Raw genomic sequence first — 24,535 nt, 5'->3', positions numbered from 1 at the left:
ATAGTCTGATAGTTTAAGATCAGAATAAAATTAAGTATTAAGAAGAACAATATCAGTTGGTAAAATTAGGCTCTTCTATTGTTTCCCAATTTAGAGCTTAAATCTTTTCTATTATTCTGTTACTAAGCTTCCAATTAATCTAACTTAATTAACACTTGAACTAAAGTACAAAATTTTAGATGCATCACATGTTTTGAGATTAATGTTTTGACAGATATAATTGAAATTATATACTCCTTTGATGTTGAAATCAGAATTTTTTCTTTGAAGGAATAATCCATACTTTTGTTGTCCTTTGCACTTGCAGATTTATTTTTTTCCTTTGGTTGCAAACCAAGGTATGTTTTCTATGTTGGTCTGCTGCCAAATAAGGCAAAGTTGAAAATATTTAATTTGTATGCAAAGGGCTAAGCTGGATTTTTAGAAAGATGTTCCAGCCGAAATTGTCCTTTCTTCAATTTTTTTTTCTTTCGCATCCTGTCTTCCTTGTCAGCCTATAACACCGCTTAATCAGGCCTGTGTTCAGTCTTAGGCAGACCTGGGGAGAAGCATCTCACCTGTTTGCCGTGCTTTTACTCTTCTGCAGGTGTGGCCTTATGGCCACTGTTCCTGTTGGTCTTCCCCCTTAGAAAAGGACATCAGCCTTCCTCTGATAAAACCTAACAGTGTTTCTTAAATAAGAGGGAAAGAGATAAGATATCAAAGGGAATGAAACTGAGTAGACACCAGATGGTTACCCTGAGACAACAAATCAATAAAAGGAGGATAGGGAGGAAGGGGGCCAAAAGCAAAAATGTGGAAAAGAGAATTGGAGTGGGACACTAGCCACTGCTCACCCATCCCTGGAGGCATCCAAGAACTCTCAGAGAGAGCCCAGAGACAGCAGGGCAGTGGGATGGCTGTAGGTCCCACCAGCATCAGAATCCCACCTCAGGGATGGAACTCCTGGAGTTGTGAATACCAAGCTTGAAAGACTGTGAGTAAAAAGGTAGGGAAGATTCTGGAGAGCCCCATCTCCTTGTGTGCCCCTCTGCCACAGAAAGGGCATAAATCTGGACACTCAGTCATCACGTCCATGTTCATTACTCCATCGAGGTTTTTCCAAATTATGCTTCTGGTGAGCTTCAGAATTAGCTCAGGAAACAAGCTGTCCCCCAAGAGACAGTCTGCAGCAGTACCTTGGCTTGATAGGCAGACTTGTAATTACTTTAAACTCATCAGGCTGTAATTTGATTAGCCAGCTTGACAACTTGATGCCAGAGCTTTTAAAAAAAAAAAAAAAAAAAAAAAAGTGAGCAAACGGAATCACTGAGATTCAGAATCTAATTCCCACGCAGTGGCACATAACATGTTACCTGGATCTTACAAGGCATTGCCTTGGTAAATGCTTATCCGTGCTTATCTGTAACCCTAACCTGAGTTTGAGGAAAGTCCTTTATTTATTTATTTATTTACCATTGTTCTTTTTATCTCTGTGGCAAAAATAGATGACATTAAATTTCTGTATAAAATGAACTGATTTATATTGACCTAGATTTCTTTTTTATTTTTTTATAAAAAATATTATAATCCTATGTTTGTGCTATAATTTTAGAGGAGGAGCCAACTTGTAAGAAGAGGCTGCATTTAGTTATATCACAATTTATCTCTTACTATAGGTGGGATTTATTTTGCTTTCTTTTCTTGTGTGATTATTTTTGAAAACAGTAGGTTGAAGTACAGTCTGTCACAAAAACCTAATCTTTCATCATCTGTTTTTCTGGATTGAATATACCTTAGTATATAATTGGTTACTTCCTCCCCACCCCACCCTGGAAACTCTAAAATTTTTTCTTTCTCTGTCTTGTGATAGACCCAATATTCTTGATTAATGTTGATTGGAAGCAGATTTATTTAAATCTCAGATCTTCTGAAGTCAGCCTGGATTTTTATCTGCCTGTGACTACCTATTTACTTTCAGTAGTATTTCTGTGGAACTTGTTTACATTAATATTAAAGCTACTAAACATTGGAAATTCATCTTTCTTACAACTTTTAAATGCTAAACTAATCTTCTGTGAGACTAGGCCAAGGTCTGCATAGATATTGAGTTAACACATAAGGGAAATGAATGCATTTTTAATTATTTTCTTTCATATCTGGGGGTCATTCTGGAAAAGCAGAGTTTTTATTATATTTAACAAGATTAGGAAGATAGAAAAATTAATTTGAATCATGGGTCATTTTTTATTAAATAGGATATTATGGGATGGCTATAGTGAACAACAGAGATAATTTAATATGTGGCAAATCAACTTCTTGAATTACAAATATCAGTAAAGTATAGTCTAATAAATCATATGCAGAGTATATGTAGAGGGGTCATTTTAGTACCAACAAATCAGTATTTTCAAACCAAATTTGTAAAGAAATGTACATGTTATGAGGCAGTTTTGTTCTTCCCATTCTCTCAACTGGTGGTTGTTTGATTTTGTTTGGTGTTTGTTTTTTTTTTGTTTTTTGTTTGGTTGGTTTGGGGTTTTTTTTGTTTGTTTATTTGTTTTTGGTTTTGTTTTGTTGTGGGTTTTTTTTTTGGTAACCTGCATTAGAAGTTAGTACACAGCAGTAATACTTCTGTAGCCAGCCAATATAAGAGCAACGTTTCCATTAATGCTGTTTAACTTTACAGGGAATTTATATTTCATTGTGTGTATCAGAAACCTCATTTTTTGCTACTTTTAAGACGGTCACTTTAGTAAAAACATGCTTAAAAAAACAATGAACATTGGGAAACCTCATTTTTCTTGATATGGAAAACTAACCATACTTCTTGGCTGATTTTAATAATTAGCTGCCATTGTTTCTTATCTCTGCCCAGGCCCTATATTTGGTGTTGTGAAGTTGTTTGTTTGTTTGTTTGTTTGTTTGTTTTTAAAGTACAGATGGTTTCTCCCCTAGTATATATTTGCGATGTTGTGCATTGTGTAGTATAGTGACACCTCGCCTCTCTAGCTGTAGAAAACAATCTGGGGAGAACAGCATGGAGCTTTGTGTTGGCTTATTTATTTCCAACCTGTTCCTATAGTTACTCCAAGTGCTTCAGTGCTGTTGGATTTGAACTATGCCATTCACTGATTCTTAATTTCTAATATTGTTGGCAGAGAAGAATGTGCTTAGTTAAAAATCTGACTGCTTTGAATGCAAATCAGAGAACCAAGTGGCCTGATCAGTATTGATGATGTATTTCTTCATTATTTTTTTCACTGTATGCATCTGCTCATGTATATTTGGACTCAAGTGGCAACTCTAAACGTCTTGTAAGAAAACACAAGCTTATAAATATCTAGATTCAAGAGGTTAAGAAAGGCTTGATATCTTTCAAACAATCCATTTCATATTTTCACTATTGCTTTTCCTGATTAAAAATTGACCTTTAAAACAGTTTCATATACTAAGATAACAATTTTTTTGCCAAAAAAAAAAATGAGGAGCCTGATGCTGGGGTTTGGTGTTTTTGTTTGTTTATTTTGTTTTGGGTTTGGAATTGTGTGTGTGTGTTTTGGGTTTTGGTGGTGTTTTGTTTTGTTTTTTTTAAGGAAAGAGTGTGTTTTGACTGACTTGCAAGATACCTACCACAATAATTTGATTGGTGGGTCTACTCTTTTTCCTTCCCTTCTTCCTACCAGTGTATAAAACTTTTATTTTAACATTTTATATGGGTGTATATGTGTGTAGTGTTAAATTGCTTTATGATACTTCTTTTTCACTGAAAAACTCGCTTCTGGTATTTTTTTCAGGTGTCCAAAGATCTTCCAGAGAAACAAAAAGAAATAGAGATTCTGCTAAAGGATTTCATCGAACTTGATCACCAACTAAATCAGGTGATATTGTGGGTAACGCCTGTCAAGAACCAGCTGGAACTTTATAACCAAGTGGGTCAGCCAGGAGCTTTTGATATCAAGGTAAATTTTCTTCCCTTTTAAAAAAGTATCAGGATATTTAGTGGTCAAAAAGTCAGTTGCAGTATTAGCTGTATAGTTTGTATTAACAATATAGCTTTGAGACAGAAGTCAGCAGTAGTCTCCAGAAGTCCAAAGTTCTATGAATTAAGGAAAACTTTTATTCTTTTCCATTAGATGGTTTCTAGTGATAGGGCAGTTTAGAACCAATGGTTCCAAGGTGAAATATAAATATAATCTATTATTTTTGCCATATCATATACATGACACAATAGCCCCAAAAGTCGATACATCAAATTTTAATACAAAGTGAACTAAAATTCAGAATATCAGTGTTGGACCATTTAAGCTATTTCATTCAAGTTAATGTGAGTACATGAAAATCAGAATAGTTAAGGCCATATCATGATTCTCATATTGCAAGGAAAGATATCTAACTGCACAGGTAACATTCCAGTAATCAATAAAGCTGATTGTCTAGTAATTGTGAGCAAAATATTTGTAATCTGATCCTTGATATGTATTTAGGGATTAAAAAAATGCCTGTATATGGGTTGGGTGAGGCCAGAGAAATTAAGGATGAAAAATACTGATTAGAATCAACTGGCCTGCCGAGTGTATACTTTAGACTTTTTGGCCTTGCATTTTGTCTGTGCATATATGAGCTTACCTTCACATAAATTAGGAAAAATTTAAAATACAATAGTTTATTGAAATCCATGAAATTTCTTTGGTTTATAGCAGCTGAGCATCTTGTTCACCTAGATAAAGATTAAACTGAAGACACTGAGTTTTGTATTGATTTTGAAGATGCAATTTTCAGTGAAAAAAGACTAAATATTTTAAACTTTTCTTGCCTTGCGTGCAATAATACCTTGCGTGCAATAATACCTGCTTCTGAAGATGTGTGGGTTTTGCTGAGCATGTTTATTAAATTCACTTTAACTTAGTTTCTTTTAAGGAATTGTTTTAATGCCAAGACACTTTTTATGTCATACAATCACATTATATAAAATGGTGAATCTCAAGTCCTGTTGCAGTCCTATAATTGATAGAATGAGTTCAGCAATGGCACTTGTTCCCTTTTAAAAGATAAAATTAGTATAGCTCTTTGCAAATGTCTGTATATATACTGAATGAGTGATGGAATTTTTCTTTCAAGAAAATTATCTATCTTTATTTCCTGTATTTTAGCAAAAGTTTTTAGAGGATTAATCTATTTTTTTCTTATATTTTTCCATTCTGTTTCCTTTATTTCTGGAATGATGTCACCATTAAAATTTATATAAAATAAAAGCAGGGTTAAATTGCTTCAAATTATAAGAGTATTGCTTTTCATACTGCTTGTGAAAGAAGTGTTCTGCTTGGCTCTTTCAGTCCTCTTATGGTGATATGACAGGAATATTTCTGAAAAACTGTTGAAAGAATAGAAAAATTTAAAAAAAAAATCTGTAGCCCTGAAGTGGTGGGGTGAAATCATGTATGTCTAGAGAGACGGGGGAACAATCAAGAGCTCCAAAGAAAGGCAAATAAACTTTCTCTCTGTGAAAGACCCTACCGTATTTCTTTCAGGGATAAATTTAGATCACTTAGATTTGAAGCTTGACCAATTTTGATTATAGATGAAACAGATAGTTGTTTATACTATTGTAAAGGCTGTAAGCATACGAAGTGTGCTAGCTTTTATCTGCACGTTATCTATCTGGATTGCCTTTAAAAGACATAGTCAACATTTTAAGATGTTAAACCTGATAGTTTACCAGGACTGTAATTTTCTGCAAAGAGAAAATCTCTTACATTAAAGACTCTAAATATCTCTGAAGGTAAATGGGATTCTTATAAACTTTTTAATGTTAAGAATAAGCATAATAAGAGTTTTGAGACTGTTAATCATAACAAAACACACAGCAAAAATGAGTAGATATAATTCGGGAAAGCAGCCTATTTGTGACAATATTCAATTTTGTACTCCATTTCAAACCTATGTTTCAGACCCATGCTAACATGCTATCCTACACTGGGTCAAGCATATGCATACACATGCTCTCGAATCATTGTTGACATGATTATGTTTATGCGTATTTTTAAATTACTGTCCTGTGTAGCTAATGCTGCCTTTAAATAAGTAAGGACATCTGCATGATTACCTATGGAAGGGATATATTCAACAGTGTCTTTTGCTCTAGTGTTCCCAAATACTGTATAAATATTCAGCATTTGTTCTGCCACCATTTTAATTCCTTCACGAATATCCAGAGAACATTGAAGTATCTTCTATAGGATTTAATAACTCCTTTTTTCAGAAACAAGCATGACTCTGATGATCACCTAGTAGAACGAAAAGGTTATTGTTAATATTCTTAGAAAAGAGACAGGATGAGAAATTTTACAAATAATCTTTTTGGATATTGTAAAACCTGGGAGGTACGAAGAAGAGGTTTAAAACTGATAATCAAACCTGCGAATATAGCACTTGAGTGAAATACACTAGGCTCATGTAAGTCCTCAGGAAAACCAGACTATTTTTGATTTGATATAATGGCTTACAAATTTTAATTTTAATTTCAATTGGGACATTGTCTTTTATGAAATTTCTGTCAATGTCCTTCATACTATTACTAAGCCTGCAAGGTAATGTTCTTCTCCTGTCTCTTCAGCCATTAAGTCCTCTCCTGTCTCTTTTGGTATTTTTAGCTATTTATTTGGGAAAAGAGTTCCAAAACTAACGTGAGTGGCAAAGATCTGGATACAGGTTTTTAAGTACTATAAGGATCTTCACTTCTAAAAGCCACAAAATATTGAGTGTTAGAAATTTTCTGTCCTCAGAAGCAGGTGGAAATCAATGCTGAGAAGAACGGGTGGGGTGGGACAGGTAGGAGAGAAAGAGGATGGGAATATGTGTTTGTTTTAAATGAATGCATAGGGTGTCTTTAATGAGTTAGCAATCTTCTTATATTAAAATATTATGCCTGTTTTAAAGCAAGTTCCTTGCAGTTTTACTTACCTGTAGCAAATTTCAGTTACAGAAATGTGTGGTAGCTGAAATTAAAACTTGATACACTAATCAAAGTGTATCTAAAAGACTAATTAGAATTATTCTTATAAAATTATCTAAAATACAGCGATTTATTTCTCTCAAAACTGTAGTAACCTTTACTTTTGGCATGCAGCTATGATCTGATAACTAACATCACAGTTTTCTCCATAAATCAAGAGATATATTAAGTGCATGTCCTTATCAGATAATCTGATTTAACCTTTTAAATAATATTGAACTATATAATACATGCATAATAAATACATAAAGGAGAATATCTGTGAATTTCACTTGCACAATCATACTGATAACTTGCAATTTCTGTGAATTAATCCTTATTTAAAAGCTCATACATTTTTCCCACTTGTGCAAAAATCAACTGTTAAAAATAGGTTAGAAATCCCTTAAATTTACACTTACCTAGAAGAAAGATGAAATAAAAGCACCAGCAGTGTTAGCCTTTAATGGTGGCACGAAAGCAATTCTATGAGAGTAGCAAAGGTGCAACCAAAGGAGAAATTATTACATATTGTTACAAAGAGCTTCACAGTATATTACGACTTTTAAGACCCAAATAAATAATTGAGCTTGGTGACAGGTAGTGATATTAAAATTCCTGCTATAGCTCTTAAGATTACATCTACATCAGTAAATAAAAAGTGGCCAGGACGATTTTTTGGCCTAGAGGTCAACTGATGCAACACAGCTTGCATTCTTGCAGCAACACTCTTACCCCCCAAAGAAGATAGTTGCATCCAGACTGTCTGTTGCTGCATCTGTGGCTCACGCTAACCCCTGACAGTGCCTGGGCACTGTCTCAGACAGTGCGGTTTGGCCCGTGCTGGAAGCAACGCTCCCGATTTAATGGTGTGGGCCGTCATGCTGCAGAGCTTGAACACATGCCCTCTCCCCGTTTAGTTCATTACTCCTGTCATCATGTAAAAATTCAGGGAAGGATGCAAACTAGTTATACGAAAGGGAGAAGTTCAGTGTCACTGTCATTGTTCATTTCCTGTGTCATTTGAGTTAGTCATGCAGTTCCATTCTGCTTTCAGGTCATAGCTCTACGGATCTGTATGATCTCAACCCAGGGTGCTGACTGTGTGCTTCCAAGTAACATGAGTTTATGGACATGATAGCACTCACTCTTGGGGCAGTAGGACCACTAATAATGCTAAAATCTTTCATTTAGCAGTTTTTCAGTTCCTGAAGAGTGGTCTCTTATGCCTCTGCTCTTGTACGTATCATTGCAGTGCTGAATCCAGACTGGTACCACCATTGATTGTGATTGTGTCCCACCAATGCTCTGCAGCCTACCTACCTCCTGGATTTCAAAATCCCAAGTGGTGTGTTGCCCTTGCATTAGCACAGGATGACATAATGCGTGTTCTTGCCCAACATGATATAATCACTTATTTAAGAAAAGGCTCTCTGTTCCCTCACATTTATTAACCCTTTATTAGAGAGGCATTTGCAGGTGAATAATTACATAGCATCATATTGTTTCCAGATGCTTAATACCAGCTGTTTCCTAGACTTGTACCCTGAGTTTAGTACAAAAGTAAATAGTGGAACAGGCTCCTTTCTACTTCACTGTAATGCAATTAAGAAACAGGAGGTGAGAAGATGCAGACATAAAGAGATGGGACAAATCCAGCATGTTCCTTGGTCACCCTAGTGGAGCAGGACCTTGTGGTGACCAAGGAACATGCTGGGGCATCTAGTAGTTCCATGATCTCTGGAATGCTTTGTGTCATTTGAGGCTTTGGGCAACATCTTACGTTCTAAAGTACATACATATTTCAGTTTAAAAAGCAGCAAAAATGTTAAGAAAAAATGTAAACACTATGAAATTGTTGAAACAAAACTTTTAAAAGTTTTTCAGTCCCCAGAAATATATCATAATTTATAACAGCATTTACTCTAAAAGACATTTCCTGCTGAATTGAAAATTTTGTTTTCTTTCACCCCATTCTGCTATCATAGCTCTGCTCTTGCTTTAAAGAATTACAGCATGGCTCAGGAAACCCTAATATATTTTCTGCCAGTATAATTTGTCTTCATAATTTTCTTGATCATAATTTAGAGACTGCAGTGCCACAATTAGAACCCAGGCCTTCAGTTAGGTACCATCATTTTTAGCGGTGGTTTCCAAAATCCCAGGTAGGCTTTAGTAACTCACTCATTTCTCACTTAATAAATAAGAGAAAGGATTCTTTATTCCCGGGATTTAAAAACCATCTGTAGCAGTATTTGCTTCACTCACGTTGTTAATCTTTAATTACAGTTTTCTTCTATAAACAGTCAAAGATTTAAAAAAAAAAAAAAATTAAAAACTGTCCAAATAAATCAACATTGAAATGCATATTTGCAAGCCACCAATTTAAAGTATTAGGATAGATCTTAGTTCTTTTTAAGTGTTCAGTATTTTTTTACCACATTGACATAATCTGTCTTCTCAATAATAGCATAATACAGACTGCTCCTGTGAAATAATTATGTATATGTATGGGGAAGGCATGAAATCTATACCTATAAAAATTTCTTGACTCTACTGCTACTTGTGAACGCTGGAATACTTCCAGGTTTGCAATGTACCTTCAATGTAGCTTCTCATGCATCTAGAATATATTTCATATTGTGTCTTTTACAACTCTAGGGACTTTTCTAGTTTTCCAAGCTAACAGCATGACTTCTCTGTGCATTTGCTCTTTGACCTGGAGTTATTCTCATTCTGATAGCTATTTTGCATGATTTAGTATTCATCCTTCGCAAACTTAGATGGAAATCACCATGAATTTCCAATTTCACAAAATGGTGCAAACAAAATGCTAAAAAAATTGTCTACATTATAACATAGAAAAATATTGAAATATTTGACAGTACAGCTTTGTTTACGGTTCAGCCTCTGCCAGCACTGGTGTCTAGGTTATTGCTGTTATAGCCATAGCCATTGGATATAGCCACATCAGGAGACACCTTCAGTGTAGACATGTCAAAGTTCAGCTCTTATTATGTGCTTTTTTTTTACATGCTGGTACTTTTTTTACCAGTATTTCTCTCAGTACCAGGAACGCGTGGCTAGAGTGAAGCCCATTTTCCTGATCTTGTTTTCCGTTTATGTTGAACAACTTTATTTTTCTTAGCAGTTTATTCTTTCTTTGTCAATAAAAATCCACAGCTAAAGATACGCGTTTTGTAACTCCTGAGCATTTGAATTTAATGGTTTTGCTGGTCGTATTGCCACAGTCCTTAGTCACATAAGTAAACCTGAATCCTAGGAAGTGATAGCTGCTTTTCCACTGTTAATGCAACCATAGCCTCTCAGTGCAAAGCTGAGGCCCTGCAGGGTAACATGGATGATATGAGATATTGTCTCTCAGTGAGTGAATTTTGACATAAGAAAGTTTTTATTTAGCCTTTTCGGATCTGTCTGGATCCCAATCAGAACAGCACTAGCTTCACTTCTGCCTTGCTTGTTGGGTGCTCTCAGGCTTCTTTCAAGTCTGTGGCAGTTTCATAGTATTTTGAGATATATTTCCCATGGTACTTTGGCAGTTCTTTGGGCTAGAAATGTATGGGGAGGGGGATATCTGTCTAACAGCAGCAGATACTAGACTAACAGCAGAGCAAGATGTGTAGCAGTTACTGAGGTGCAGACATGCACAAACTTCTAATAGGATAGTCTCCACTTTCCTCTTTAACCTAGACATCATTGATGAACATTCTGCCAGGTATTCTTTTTGTCATAAATATTAATATAAACAAGAGCCCCTAAAACAAGCCCTCATATACTGTTGGAATATTAAAATTTTATATGAAAGACCGGTTACACAGAAACAGTTACAGCTATTGCATGGTATATGGCAATCCCGCAGCTGACCAACAGACAACTATTTGTTGTCTATCAGAGATCTGCATAGAATTAGTATAGTTGCTTTGATATAAGGTCAGAACATACTGTTCTAATCATCCAGTCAGACCTGTTCTATAAAGTAATCTTTTCCATTTTCTGAATTATTTCCTGCTTGAACTGCAGCACATCTTTCTCAAAAACAAACAAACCGAACAAGACTGGTTTCTAATTTCCAGGTACAGGCAGTCATCCACATGTTTTGGTAAATTACTTCAACAGTTGAGTTAAAAACCTGCACATTTTTCCTCAGCTGAGTTTGTTTAGCTTCATCTTTCTGTTACTGCTTTGTTTGCCAAACTAGGGAGAGCTCCAATATTGCATTAACAGACAGTAATCAAGTTTTTCCCTAAACTCTGTTTGTTAACCATCAGTACTGCTGTTCTAATTCGGACAAGAAAGCAAATATAGAGTATCTAATTAGCATTAGTTCAAAAAGCAATTATTGTTGTAGTCAAAGCAATTATTTTTGTGGTCCTGATAATAATGTGGTTATCTTTAATCACAAGCTTATTTTGTCTAAGTCAGCTAATCAGAGTCTAAGTAGGTGGCAAATGTTGCTATAATGGAAGATATAGTCACTTCTGCATTCTTTCCTTAATGGAATATTTAAGGACATATATGAGCACTTTGAAATGTATTTATTCTGACCCAGCAATCCAAATTTAATATACTTAAACCTTTTTGGGATATATTATTCTGAACATGTGGATATAGACCTATACCTTACACTTTGAAACAACTTTGCCTACGGCATCAACAATCTGTGGAGCTCCAGAATTATGGCTAAAGGAAGTTGTGCAAGTACTGACCTTTATTTCCTCCTACTGACTGTTTACTTCACCTGCAAGAAAAAGAATAAGGGGAATCCTGGAAGGGAGGATAATGAGTGATGCTTCACTAGTTGTTTGGTAGCTTAAGGAAATACTTTCAGAAAGCCTAACCAACTTTTTCTCTTGACTTCTCTCAATTTTATTTCCTCGTAGTCCTGTTTAATCCCAATTCTATGTATGATAGGACTCCAAGTCATCAAGAATTTTGATTAGATATTCCCAGAACTTTTACTTACAGGAAGAACCCCAGAAGGCTTCAAAGAACCATTAGATTCAGAAGTCAGGTTTCAGTCTAACAGAAGTAGAATAATAGGGCTTTCTTAAATATATAAAACCCAAAATGACTGGGTAAGATAGACCAGAAGTAAAAGCTTTCCTATCACAACCTACTGCAACTGTGACTAAGATAAAATTAACATTCTGCAATCTGTTACAGTCAGATTGCACTTTTGAAATGTAGTCCATGTAACATTTGTGGAGTGCTAAGGCTTTATAAAAATATTTTAGATGGGAGTTAAAGGGTTCTTTTACAGTCAAAAAAAAGAACCATTTATGTCCAGTATATATATGTGCGCATACACACATACTAAGGAAGTTTTATTGTGTTGTGACACAGTCAACAAGAAATCATTAGCTAAAATAATTTTTAGAAACCTATATGTAAAGAATAGAAAGTATATTGTCTAGTAAGGTAGAGATAAGAAAAACTTACAAATAGGCTAGTGCTAATATGTTTTTAGTTGCTGCTATTTTTTAGCTATTACTACAGATTATTTGCTCTGGTGTTTAGTGTTTGAAATCAGTGGGTCAGTATTTTTATAAAGTCAAGCATTGTAAGTCTTCTGAAAAATTGAAGTTTACAGATTTCTTCAGTCCTGCTCAATTAGCGTAATAAAACATGGCGATTCTTTTTTTTTTTGACCTTTGCTCTCCAGAAGTGCAGTCCAGAGAAATCCACCTTAGTTAACCAAGAAAAGCAGTAGCTAGTACTTTTGATAGCTTTTATTGCTAATAGCAATGATCAGTTAATGACATTTTCAAGTAAATGTTCATCCATAGAAAACATTCTAAGTTTCTGAGACAGTGGAATTTTATTTAGTGAATCCCTACTTCAAACACAAAATTTTGAAAAAGGAGAAATACTACAGAACAAATTGAACAGTGACTTTTTAGTGGATAAAACAATCCCTGGAAAATGTTCAAATCTTGCCAAGAGTTTATGTCCTTGAATTCTGAGTTTTGACTAGTGGTAGTCCAGAAAACAAAGAATGTGAGAAAAACTCGAGTCAATTTTCTGAACTTAATAAGTATTGTGGTACTTTGGGGGTTTTTTAGCGTTGCTAAGATTGTGAAGTTAATATGCCATTTTTACAGGATTTAAATAAGTAAAAAATCATAATTTTACAAAGAAGCAGTGCTATCTATGGCATAGAATCAAAGACCATTTTAATTATGGGTTTTCTAGTTGTCTTTAGAGAAAATAAGTAGTACCAGGTTAGGTTTACATTGTTTATGCTTCATGTATGATGAGCTACCCTGTATTCATAACAGACTCCGAGTAAACAAGTAATTAGTACTGCATATAATAAATACCAGTCTACTGAAATACTTTTCAAAGATTATTTATTTAACTCAGTACCCTTGTTCATAATTGAAAATACCACTGATTCATTATAGATTACCACTAACTCATTGTAGATTATAATTTACAAAATTGTGTCAGTTTTAACACAGCCTGAGTAGTGCCAAACTGATGTCAGTAAAATGTAGAAAAGAAAAAGCAAAAATCAATTTTATATGGGTTTGTAGAATTTCTTTTTACTGCCTATATATTTCATCACAAGAATTTTTCTCTTTTAATCCTTGTTTCTTTTTCTTATGCATAAGTTCTACATAAGCAGTCTCTTTCCTAAGCATTCACTTGCTGGTAGTCCTTGAAATAGAAAAAAATCTGGTGTATAACACAATCTAACCAGTATTGGTAGGAACATTTTGAATCTATTGTCAAAAGCAATAGCATGATATGTTGCGACTGCTGGGCTCTGCTTGTTTAACTACCATTAAAGTACCTGTAGTTATGTAACTGGAGTGTGGTTTTGCAATATGTGACCTCAGAGTGAAATCTCTAGCTGTGGCGTGCCAGATCATTACCACCAGTACATATAGCTTAGAGCAACGGTTCAGAAGCCCATAGAGATGTACAAGCAAATTGCATAAAGGAAAAATGGCCTGGAACGGTTGCTTATGAATGGAACCTAAAAATGACAATATGTTTGCAGCCTAGTAACCTGAAAATACAAATTAACATTTGTTAAGAAAGTTGTAAGTAAATGCGTATGTGTAACTTCTGTATTTAAACACCCAACAAAGTAATCTTGGAAATAATTTAATTAGGTGCATGTTAGCTCTGATTCCTGTACCGTAACTTTAGTGTAACAAAAAGCACTTTGGTGAGAGAATGCTAAAGTTATCAGCTCATATTGCACAAAAATATTAGGAAAACATTGTGTATCCCAACTTTCTTTTCTCAGTCTCCTATGAAAACTGCTTGAATACTGTTTTTTTAAAAAAATTCCCAGGCTATCTTCTCCTAAGTGAGTTTTAGGTTGAAAGTATTTCTCCTGAGTTTCATTATGTGAACTGAATTTAAGTAAATTTTTAAAAGTAAATGCTAAAATGCATAACTTGCAGTATTTTGAAAAACAACCTCAAAGAACCCGAAGTATTTTAACCTTTTATTTAAACGTTTGTCCGAAGAGAAAAATATACATAATTTCGAAATAGTTATCTGTTCATCCAAGGAATTAATACAGAGTTACACCCAGCATTTGTATAAGTAGAACTCAATGTTGAGCGGAAGGCTGACATTTCATTTTCAATCATTGTCTTTTTAAATTTCTCTGATTTTTCCATTTAGTGCATATATATATATATATACATATGCATATATATATATATTATTCTGAGATTTATTATCTTTCTCCATAATCCTATGAAAACAAAGTCTCCTTACCAGAGGTGAGGAGCTAAAGATAGTAGAGAGATTCAGGACAAATGCCTTTGGCCTGCTGTGGATCTCTGGAAAGTTACAGATTCACTGGCTATATGTGCAAGACCTTGATAACAACTGGCCAGATGGAAAGTGAGTGTCTGATAAAAATCCTTTTTGATGGTATCTCTTTGTCTGAATTTCACCCCTTGAATTTTTCAACAGGGAGATGTGTTATGCACTGTGGCTAACACTGTTAGGAGGCATACAGGTCTTGTGATTGTAGTTCCATGGCTAAGGTTTTGTTAAATTCTTCATTTTAAGTGGTGTTTCACCTTCTGAATTATCTATTATATTCTCAAAATCTACACTTAGTATTTGGTTGTAGAATTAATCTTCTTAAATTAGTCAAAGAATCCATTAACTCTTTGGGTCAAAGTGTATATAAACCAGCATGTTTTCTCCTCTTCCTTCCTTCTTTTTTCTCCTTCCTTCTTTTTTCTCCTTCCTTCTTTTTTCTCCTTATTTTCTCTCCTTTTTTCTTTTTTCTTTTTTTTTTTTTTAAATTACAGCAAATGTAAAAGGTGCATAGAAAAATACCTATTAGTAAATGAAAATACAGTTATTCACCCAACCTCATTCCATATTCCTCTGCATTTTCCTCGTTGAACATGCTGCATGGTGTAATAAGTGGATACATTTAGCTAACAGTGCTTAGTTGTTTGTTTTTTTTTTCTTTTGCATTTCTGGATTTTATTTTAATAATATGCGTATTACCACTGTATAAATTTACAAGAGGTTTATTTGCATGTAATACTTTACTTCCACAAATTCTTGGCCATTGTAATGATTTACTCTTTGGGATCAGATGGCCTGGGATGCTGAGTTTGACTTCAGTTCTCCTGCTGTTAAAGGAGGAACTAGAGATACTCTACTCCAACCTGAACAGACAACCCTATCGTACATGTTCTATAAATGTCTTCTGATGGTGCTCCTTACCTCTTTAGGAGAGCTCAGGATGCACAGGATGGAAGGAACAAGATGGGAGAGGGCATAGGGGAGAGGAGGCAGGTAGTAGTGCCTGCTCCTCTGCACCTCCTACCTCCTAAAAGCCTTAGGAGTCAGCATACATCCTCTGGCCATAGGAGGGGGTTAAAGCTGCACTTCCTGCGAATTCCTCCAAGTCTTTGTCTCAGTACTGCCATTTCCCCTGGAAGACAGTTTTCCAGGGGGATTGTGACAGAGGTAGGTGACTATAGATGATGAAGACATGGAGGGGATGAACAGAAATGCGACTCCCTGCGTTTTGAGGAATGGATGGAGAAATGGTGGTCCATATAGGGAATGAGTTGACAAAATGCAGGAATTCTTGTTTCCACTTCTAGGTCGCTGAAATTCTGCTGACTGTTCCAAATCTTCTTCTCCAGGAAATATTAGAAAACATTTTATTCTTTCCAGCCACCTTGCCTCCAAATCCTCTTGCAGTCTTACTGGTCCTTTGTCCCTGCTTACTCGGTTTCCCAGTCTTTTCCCTTTACTCCCTCCTTACCTTCTGGGTCATCACTCATGCTTCCTGTACTCCTCTATACTTGAGTCCTCTTTTCCAAGGTTTACACAAACTTGATTTTTGCCTATACTGCTAAAGAAGCTTCGAACTGTCTCTGGGTGTAGTATTTATACCTGTTTCCTGTCCATGGTGGTCACTTGCCATATATTAAAATAGCGTATTGTGTTCATTTTTGACAGATAAAAATAGGCCATCGTTAAAAAAATTAAGTAACTCTTTATTCTTAAAATTAACTTGTATTTGGATTTTGTCCTTGATAAGCTTTGAATGACAACAAGAAAGCTGTCAACTCTTGTCAATTGCTTCATTATATAGTTGACAACCTCTAGTTAGAACCTAAGAGAAGAGCATGGGTGAGGAGTAGCAAACTTCATTGTAGACAAATAAAAGAAAATTCGCCCACACAAGAGACTGAAAGCGCTGACTGGACATTGCTGTATTTTTCCTTCCATCAGCCTTCATTTGTCAGTTTCTGCTTGACAAGCTAAGCCAGATAAATCAGATTTTATCTCTTTATTTATTCTTTTACCTTTTTATTTTGCTCACATACTTTAAAATAAGTAGTTTTTATATGCAATAAGAAGTAATATAGTTCATCCTCCTAAGAACATAAGGAATATGCACCCCAGAGATTTGTCTCACTGTATTCTGACATCTGTGTCTGATTTGGTAAAACGTTGAACTACGAAAACTTTTGACCATGAAATATGTTTGATTATTTTCCTATTTTCAAAGCATTATTAAGATCTGTAGTAAATGTCAATATAATCAACTCATAGAACCTAGAGCTTGATATTCTGTGCATAAATCAGTTATTGTTCTTTCCAGAAGTCTTTTTATGGGACTTTGAGGAGCAACCTGCTCAATGTTTTCTTTGTGAGCTTTGAGCATTTAGATTTTAAACAGTCTGTATCCAAGCCTCTTCTAAAAAAATCTATTCCAATTGCAAGAATATTAAACAATATTAGCTGCAAATGGATTGTGAAAACGTGGCAAATCTTTCCCAATGAGTAATCCTTGTAAATTTTTTAATCTATAACAGACTTTGCAGCCTCTAGGATGGATTGCAAAACGTATCTGTGTCCCAGTGTCTCAGGAGAGGAAAGACTTTTGAAAGATGATCAAGTATTTGATGTGTGGTAGTATTTTTCTAGGAAATAATGGATGACTAGTAAATCAAGATGTGATTTCGTTCTTGAAAGCATAAGCTTTTTAGAAGTGTGGGTGAGTTGCTTGGAAGTTAGTGAGGTTGTACCTCAGCTTTGTCTTTTGGCTTCCTCTTTGTACTATGAAAAACAGCTCAGGTACTGTTCAGATTCCCAGAGTGTGGTTAATATAAACGAGCAAATAAATATAGAAGGAAACTTACAGAAATGACAGAGTAGTTTACCAAGGCTCTAGTGAAGTCAATACCAAAACTATAGCTTGCTTCAGTGTAGTTAGGTTTTCAGAGATAGGATATTTCCTCTTCTAATCAGAAAATAGAGTTTTCTAACATTCTCACCCTTTATGTTCTCTTTCATATGCTCTTTTCTCAACAGAAAACTTTCCTTCTCTTCAAAACACAATTCTTGAAGGTTCTTGGACATTCTTCTTCGTAATAGCATGCTATTTATTAAATAGTAACTCCTCTTCTGTAAGATTACATATTTTTCTCTACTGATCACATACAATTTAAAGTACTGGAATGTGAAGAAAAGCCCATACAAATGACCACTTATATCTGCCCTAGGTCCTATTAGCTTTGGCTTAATTTGCTTTGAATTGATTGCTATGTAGTAAATATTAGGGGCAGGGAATGTATATCATCTCAGGGTTTTTTGTACATTGGTAACTATATGAAGTTTTGATACCTGATGGATATTTGAATAAGTTTGTTTTGATATTAATTTGATTGGCATTTGAGTAAAAATGGATTTATTTTTAATTGATTTTTTGAGTAAAAATAAAAACATATACCTAAAAGAATCTTAGTTCTTTCTCACACTAAAGTTAGTGATAATGTGGAAAACACTCAATCCTGTTGCAGATTTTGTGCTGAATTTCCAAGTAAATGTAGCTTTGTGATATTGGGCATAGTGCTGTTAAGCTTAGCTCTTGTGAGAGACTCTTGTAAAGAGAGTCAGCCTGTCAGGTATGACAAATTCTGCAGTGAAAGATGATTATTGGCTGGTGGAATTGTTTCTAAACTATTGTTGTGGGTTAACCCTAGTAGGCAGCTCAGCCCCACGCAGCTGCTCACTCATTTTCTCTGCAGTGGGATGGGAGAGAGAATCAGAAGGGCTAAAGTGAGAAACTCGTGGGTTGAGATAAAGACAGTTTAATAGGCAAAGCAAAAGCCACGCACAAGCAAAGCAAAACAAGGAATCCATTCACTACTTCCCACCGGCAGTCAGGTGTTCAGGCATCTCCAGGGAAGGAGGGCTCCATCACATGTAACAGTTACTTGGGAAGACAAACGCCATCACTCCAAATGTCCCCCCCCCTTCCTCCTTCTTCCCCACAGCTTTTATTGCCGAGCATGAGGTCATATGGTCTGGAATATCCCTTTGGTCACTTGGGGTCAGCTGTCCCAGATGTGTCCCCTCCCAACTTCTTGTGCACCCCCAGCCTCCTCACTGTTGGGACAGCGTGAGATACAGAAAAGGCCTTGATGCTGTGTAAGCCCTGCTCAGCAACAGCTGAAACATCTCTGTGTTATCATCAACACTGTTTTCATCATAAATGTAAAACATAGCACCATATGGGCTGCTGTGAAGAAAATTAACTTCATCCTAGCCATACCCAGTACATACATGTAAATCTGTGCTGTGGCTATTGTTTAACGCTGGGCACTATGGAGTAGCATTTGCTTACCAGTTCCTTTCATTCCTTACTTTGTAATTAGATTTTTCTTCATTGAGTGAAATGAATGGGTAAGATTTTAAAAAGATAAACTTCTGATAACATGCTTGCTCATGAAAATTAAAAAAAAAACCACAAGTGCCACCACCCACAGTGTGAATATAACTTTTAGCTATTTGCAGTTGCAAACCAGGCAATTGGAAATGAGCAAACTGCATATTTTCCAGACTATAAGAATGTAAATTCCATTGACTGAAATCTACCCCTGCTACTGCTGCTGAAGTAACATACTGGAGCAGTCTTTACCATTTCTTCCAGTAATATATGCCACTGTAACTATTGGAAGACAAACTGCAGAAATATATCCTCATGAATATGCCTTTTAAATGATGTATTAAAGACTAATACCAGAAGATAGGCATATCTGAAAACATGTTACAATCAACAAACTGATGTTAGAACAGTAACAGATTTTGATTTTGACTCTTTCCTAATTTCCTTTTGTAGCCAGAAACTCCTCTGAAAATATTATGTACTAAACTCAAAAAGAGGAGGAAAATTTGCATATAAGCCCTGACCTAAGAGAGAGAAGAATAAGCAATCAAGAATTAGATGGTAAAATAAATAAATAAATGCCTCCCTCCCAAGTTAAATGATTTTTAATTCTGTTTATTGAATAGAACTGTCATTATTTGTGCAATGAGAGAGAAGAAATTCTAATTTCTTTCTTTCCTGTTTACAAGAAGAAATAAACAATTTTTTATGACTCAATATTTTATAATTATCACCAAATTTCACTTGCTAGTTAAGATGCTTATGGTAGTAGTCCATATCTGCTACTGTGCCAATCTAAGTAACTTTTCTGCCTATTAAGCTGCTATACTTCAGCATCTAAAAGAGCACATATCTAAGAGAGAACTTGCAAAATTATTGGGTCTTCCCTTATTTTCTTGCAAGAATTTCTCATTATGTTTTTGTGCCAAATTTCCTTCTTCTGTGTCAGTTCTCCTGGGTTTGTTATTATCTCTTTTATATTATGTACTGGAACTAAGACAGGATCTGCAGTCTAGGTGGAATAGGAACAGCTGTCTCATCCTGTGTCCTGTCCAGCCTCAAAATAAAATATTCCAAATCATATCCAGTCTCAAAGATTCTTCTTACTGGGCCTTTTCACAATCCAGCTGGATGATTAACTGTGCTTTGTCGGTATATGACCACCATAGCCCAAATCTTTTCATATGCCATATCTGCAGGTCATGTCTTTACAGCTAATAATTTCATCTGTCTTCAGTACCTCCAGGAAATTTCCTTTTCAGGACAGACAGCTGCAATGGATAGATACTGATTTTTGTGTGGGGGGAAAAAATTGCTGTATTTCATCTCCTCTAGATGTACAGAGGAAGCTCACAAATTTCTGATAGCCAACAGGAAAATGTGCTTTGGAAAAAAAACGTCTTTTCACTCTGCAAAGTGGTGGGGATTGCTGTTTCAGGCACTTTGTTTGCATGGCTTAAATTTTGGAACCTTCTTAGTTCCACTTCATTGCGGCGGATTTTCTTTTTCTTTTTCTTTTCTTTCCTTCCCTTTTCCAGTACCAGGAATAAGAGATATTGAAGCGAGTGGAATGATGAAAAACACCACCAGGTCTTACTAGACACGGTGTGCATATTTTACAAACTGCACAAAGGCTGCACTCATAGGTTTAGAAGTTAGTTATGAACTCTAAAATTAAATTGTTGCACTTTTAGAAGGAAGAGGTCCTTTGTGTAGTGCTCTTTTCTGTGAAATACTTGTTTCTCCTCTAGAGTATCTCAAAAATAGTTCACATAGGTCAAGAGCTATAGTTATATCAATTTTCCAGTCTCATTAAAATCAGATGACTGTCTTTTGCACACTTTAAAAAGCTGGATGAATCTCACAATATTCTTTTCCCCATTAAGACAGCTTCTAACACTGCCTTGGGATCGTACTTTGGGTTTCACACATATAAAAGAACAGTGATCTAAGGTAATGGGGGAAAGAATAGTTATTTTATTTACTCATTAAAATGGCATTTTTAGAGGCAGGTGCATAAAATTGGTTGTCTGCTAGTTACAGAATATTTTTAGCGATAAAGCAGTTTTAAACTAAGCTCCTACCTAGGCCACTAATGGAATGGTCTTTAAATTGAATTACTTGCCTTTTTTTTTTTTTTTTTTTTTTTTCTTCCATAAAACCCTAATACATGAAGGTGAAGTTAAATTCTGTAACTTAGATGTTCACAGAGCATTTTCTTTCTATACAGAGATAATATTCAGGAAGCTATCAAACCTTTTTAACTGTTATATAGAAAAGAACAGAGGTACAAGCTTGTGTCTCCTTGAATTTTATCAAGATTGATTAAAGTCTTTATTCAGGAAGTTTAAATACTGGCGACTGCATTTTTTCCCCTGATGGATTAAGTCCCACCTCAATATGGCCACAGAACTGTTAATAGTAGGTCTTGGATGTATTCTAATAATATTGTATAAATATCTAAAGTGAATACCAAGTATGTCATTGACTGTCTGACCTACCATCAAGTTCTGATGCTCGCTGTGGTGTAGCTAAACTTCAATGTATTTTAATTAAGTCTCCTCTGACCATTCTTCTTTGTGGTGCTTTAGCTTGTTAGTCTGCTCCATGAATGGGAATGTGCAGAGCTGAGTCAAAAGAAAAAATGAGGTCACTTATTAAGAACCAGAATTCTTGAAGATGGGAATATATTCACATTTTCTATCCACTTCCCTTTCTTTACTTGTGAGGAAAAAATGAGGCACTTGGAACCTCACCATTTATTTATAGCTTTTTACCTAAAATATCTGGAAATAATAACCTCAAAGATAGACGTGAATGTTTCAATAAACCTTGCTGGAGCTTCTCGTGTGCATGAATAAGAAAATCCACCTCAGAGAATTCTGGTTACAAGTTACACTCTCGCTCATCTAAAAGACAAGAAAAACATAATTAAATGTAATATTCTGTTATCAAGTCAAATATATATGGGGATTTATATCTGATTATTTTGAAAAAGTCTTTCTGAAATTAAAAGCTTCCAAATTATTTTTTATTTTAGATTTAGTATAGTTGCTTGTTAAACATCACTGCCTTGTCTCGATCAGTAAAGTGAAGGGAAATTGTTTACTGCTTCTGTTTTCCTGTGAATAAATTCTCTTCTTTAATCTTCATTTAATGTACCATCTTGATAAAAAGAGCTCATGACTTTTAAAACAACTCACTATATTAATTTCAAAGTTATATTTTTTTATTTGAAGGTTGTAATTAAGTTTCCATTTTTGCATTGCACTTCACCATGAAGACACAGGTTTAATCACACTGAGCTTCTCCTATTGTCGCTGCAGAAAATGTCCAATGGACTTAATCTCATTGGGAAATAGATCCCAAAAGTTTTACCAGCTTTACCACAGAAGGTGAATCAGTGCTTGTGATTCTTAATATAGACCAACACACAGTCTGAAATGCTGCAGATATACTTTTATATCTGGGCCTCCTAGTAGATGTGCAGCATATGTCAAACAGCTTGTCTGTGTCTGCTAGAATAGTTACCATCTCTTGAAATAACATATGCCAAGCCATCAAACTTTCTCTTCCATTGACATACACACCAGAGGTTTAGTCAATATATTGGTTTCAGCTAAGGAGTATGAATTTTCTAAGTTCTGAGCTATATCAACAGACTTTCATGGTCCAGATGGGGCTGTAGACAAGCCCCTGCCACTTTTTCAGCCTGTAAATTTGTTCAGCAGTTGAACTGACATGTTGGAAATGCAGAAGCCAATATGGCTTATTCAGCAGTAGGCTTTCATCAGTTTGGATGCACCATTTTAACACCACTGAAAATTCATAGATGGTACGTCATGGTAAAAAGGTGGCCTCTGTTTGATTCTTGTTGTTTATATATGTTTGAGAAAGAGCGGTTTCCAATGATGGTGTATTTTAATTTGCCATATGTGTGAAAAGTTTAATTAGCATATTCATCACCCAGCCCAGACGTAGCATTACCATTCCTTTCACAGGCAGTTCATAAATTGTGCAATTCCAGTAGAGTTAACTCTGCCTTCCAGAGACAGTGTTGCGTCCTCCCACAGCAAGCAAAGTGAGCGTGGCAGAGTCGTCAATGATCTTGATTCCGGACTTTTTAAAAGTTGCGGCTTTGGTATTCTCTAAAAACTGATGGACACGAGCATGGACAGTTCCTGTTAGCTTTAGTGGTAGCCTGTCCCATGCGATCAAGAGCAGACATCAGGCCCTGCTCTGGGAATATGCTATTCTCCTGGATCCTGTGCAGGCTAGATAATAACTGTGGTCTCTTTGTTGCGAGTGAACCGTTGGGGGCCATGTTACGGTTGTTACCTTTTTGTTCTCTTTGGGAACTGAATGATGGAGCAGTATCCTGAAACTACTCTCTTGCCTGTCACCCGTATTAATAGGGTGTCACCTAGCAAATGGATTTGAAATTGCTGGAAATGTGCTCTCTGGGCAGAATTCGTCAAGGGGCTATCCCATTAGGCAGAGAACTGGGCAAAGAACTCCCTCAAAGTTACTGCAGTGATTTAATGTCAGGTGTGCACTTATTTAAAATTGTTTTGTGGTGGTTTTAGATGATGTTGGAATTAATGTGTGACAATCAAAAAGTAGTTGCTGCTCTGGCAAAAGAAGATATTTGTTAACTTCAGCGGTGTCCAAATGAATGATAAGATATTGAGAACCTCTTTTTCCCCTGGACTCTTATCTCTATTCTTATTTCCACATAAATCTCAAATGAAGCATCATGCTATTTTGGATAGACTTGCACAATGCATTTCAGTTTAGATCAAAGCCATTGATTTTGAAAGATCAGACTACACAAGAATAGTTCATGTAACTCCAGAAAATTGTAGAGCATAAGGAACTAGTGATTTAACACCTAAATACATTATATTTCTGTTACCTGGCTATGGAAAGTTATACCTGTATTCTATCCATAAAGAATAAATACCTTTTGAATCCATACAGAATACCTTATCAAATGTTTATGTAATATGTAGAAATGGGATATCTTAGTTTTTATGTGTTGTGTATACTAGTATTAGCATAAAATAAAGACAATGAAAAGGATTGCTAAATGTTTTCTTCTTTTCTGCAGAATGTGGAGTCACATGGTACCATCGGTCATTCATTTTGCTTTTTTTCTTTTTCTCTTAATTTTAAAAGGGAAATTAGCCTATTTATATGCGTGTATACGGTAAATCGTGATTCAGATTTAAATATAGAAGGTAAAGTACAAATAAATACTGAGCAGCCAAATTTTGTTACAGCCACAGGACTTGAGTAGTAACTGCTGTTATGAACAGTCCTTTTAATTAATGTGGAGTGCCTTCCCTAGCCAAGTTCTT

General features: G+C 35.4%; 1 protein-coding gene across 5 annotated transcripts in view; it reads left to right on the top strand.

Moving 5' to 3' along the window:
- Positions 1-24,535, top strand: part of DMD (dystrophin) — a gene marked incomplete at both ends in the record, with an annotated part of 1,307,865 nt that overhangs the window by 903,818 nt on the left and 379,512 nt on the right. For all 5 annotated transcript variants that reach the window (XM_082303865.1, XM_082303861.1, XM_082303862.1 and 2 more), the window contains one exon: positions 3,777-3,941. In XM_082303865.1, coding sequence (XP_082159991.1) covers positions 3,777-3,941 — 165 coding nt within the window. The remainder of the gene's footprint in view (positions 1-3,776; positions 3,942-24,535) is intronic.

The sequence above is a fragment of the Platalea leucorodia genome (genome assembly GCF_965183815.1).
Source record: "Platalea leucorodia genome assembly, chromosome: 2".
Classification (NCBI taxonomy): Eukaryota; Metazoa; Chordata; class Aves; order Pelecaniformes; family Threskiornithidae; genus Platalea; species Platalea leucorodia.
This window is presented reverse-complemented; position numbering and strand designations above follow the sequence as displayed.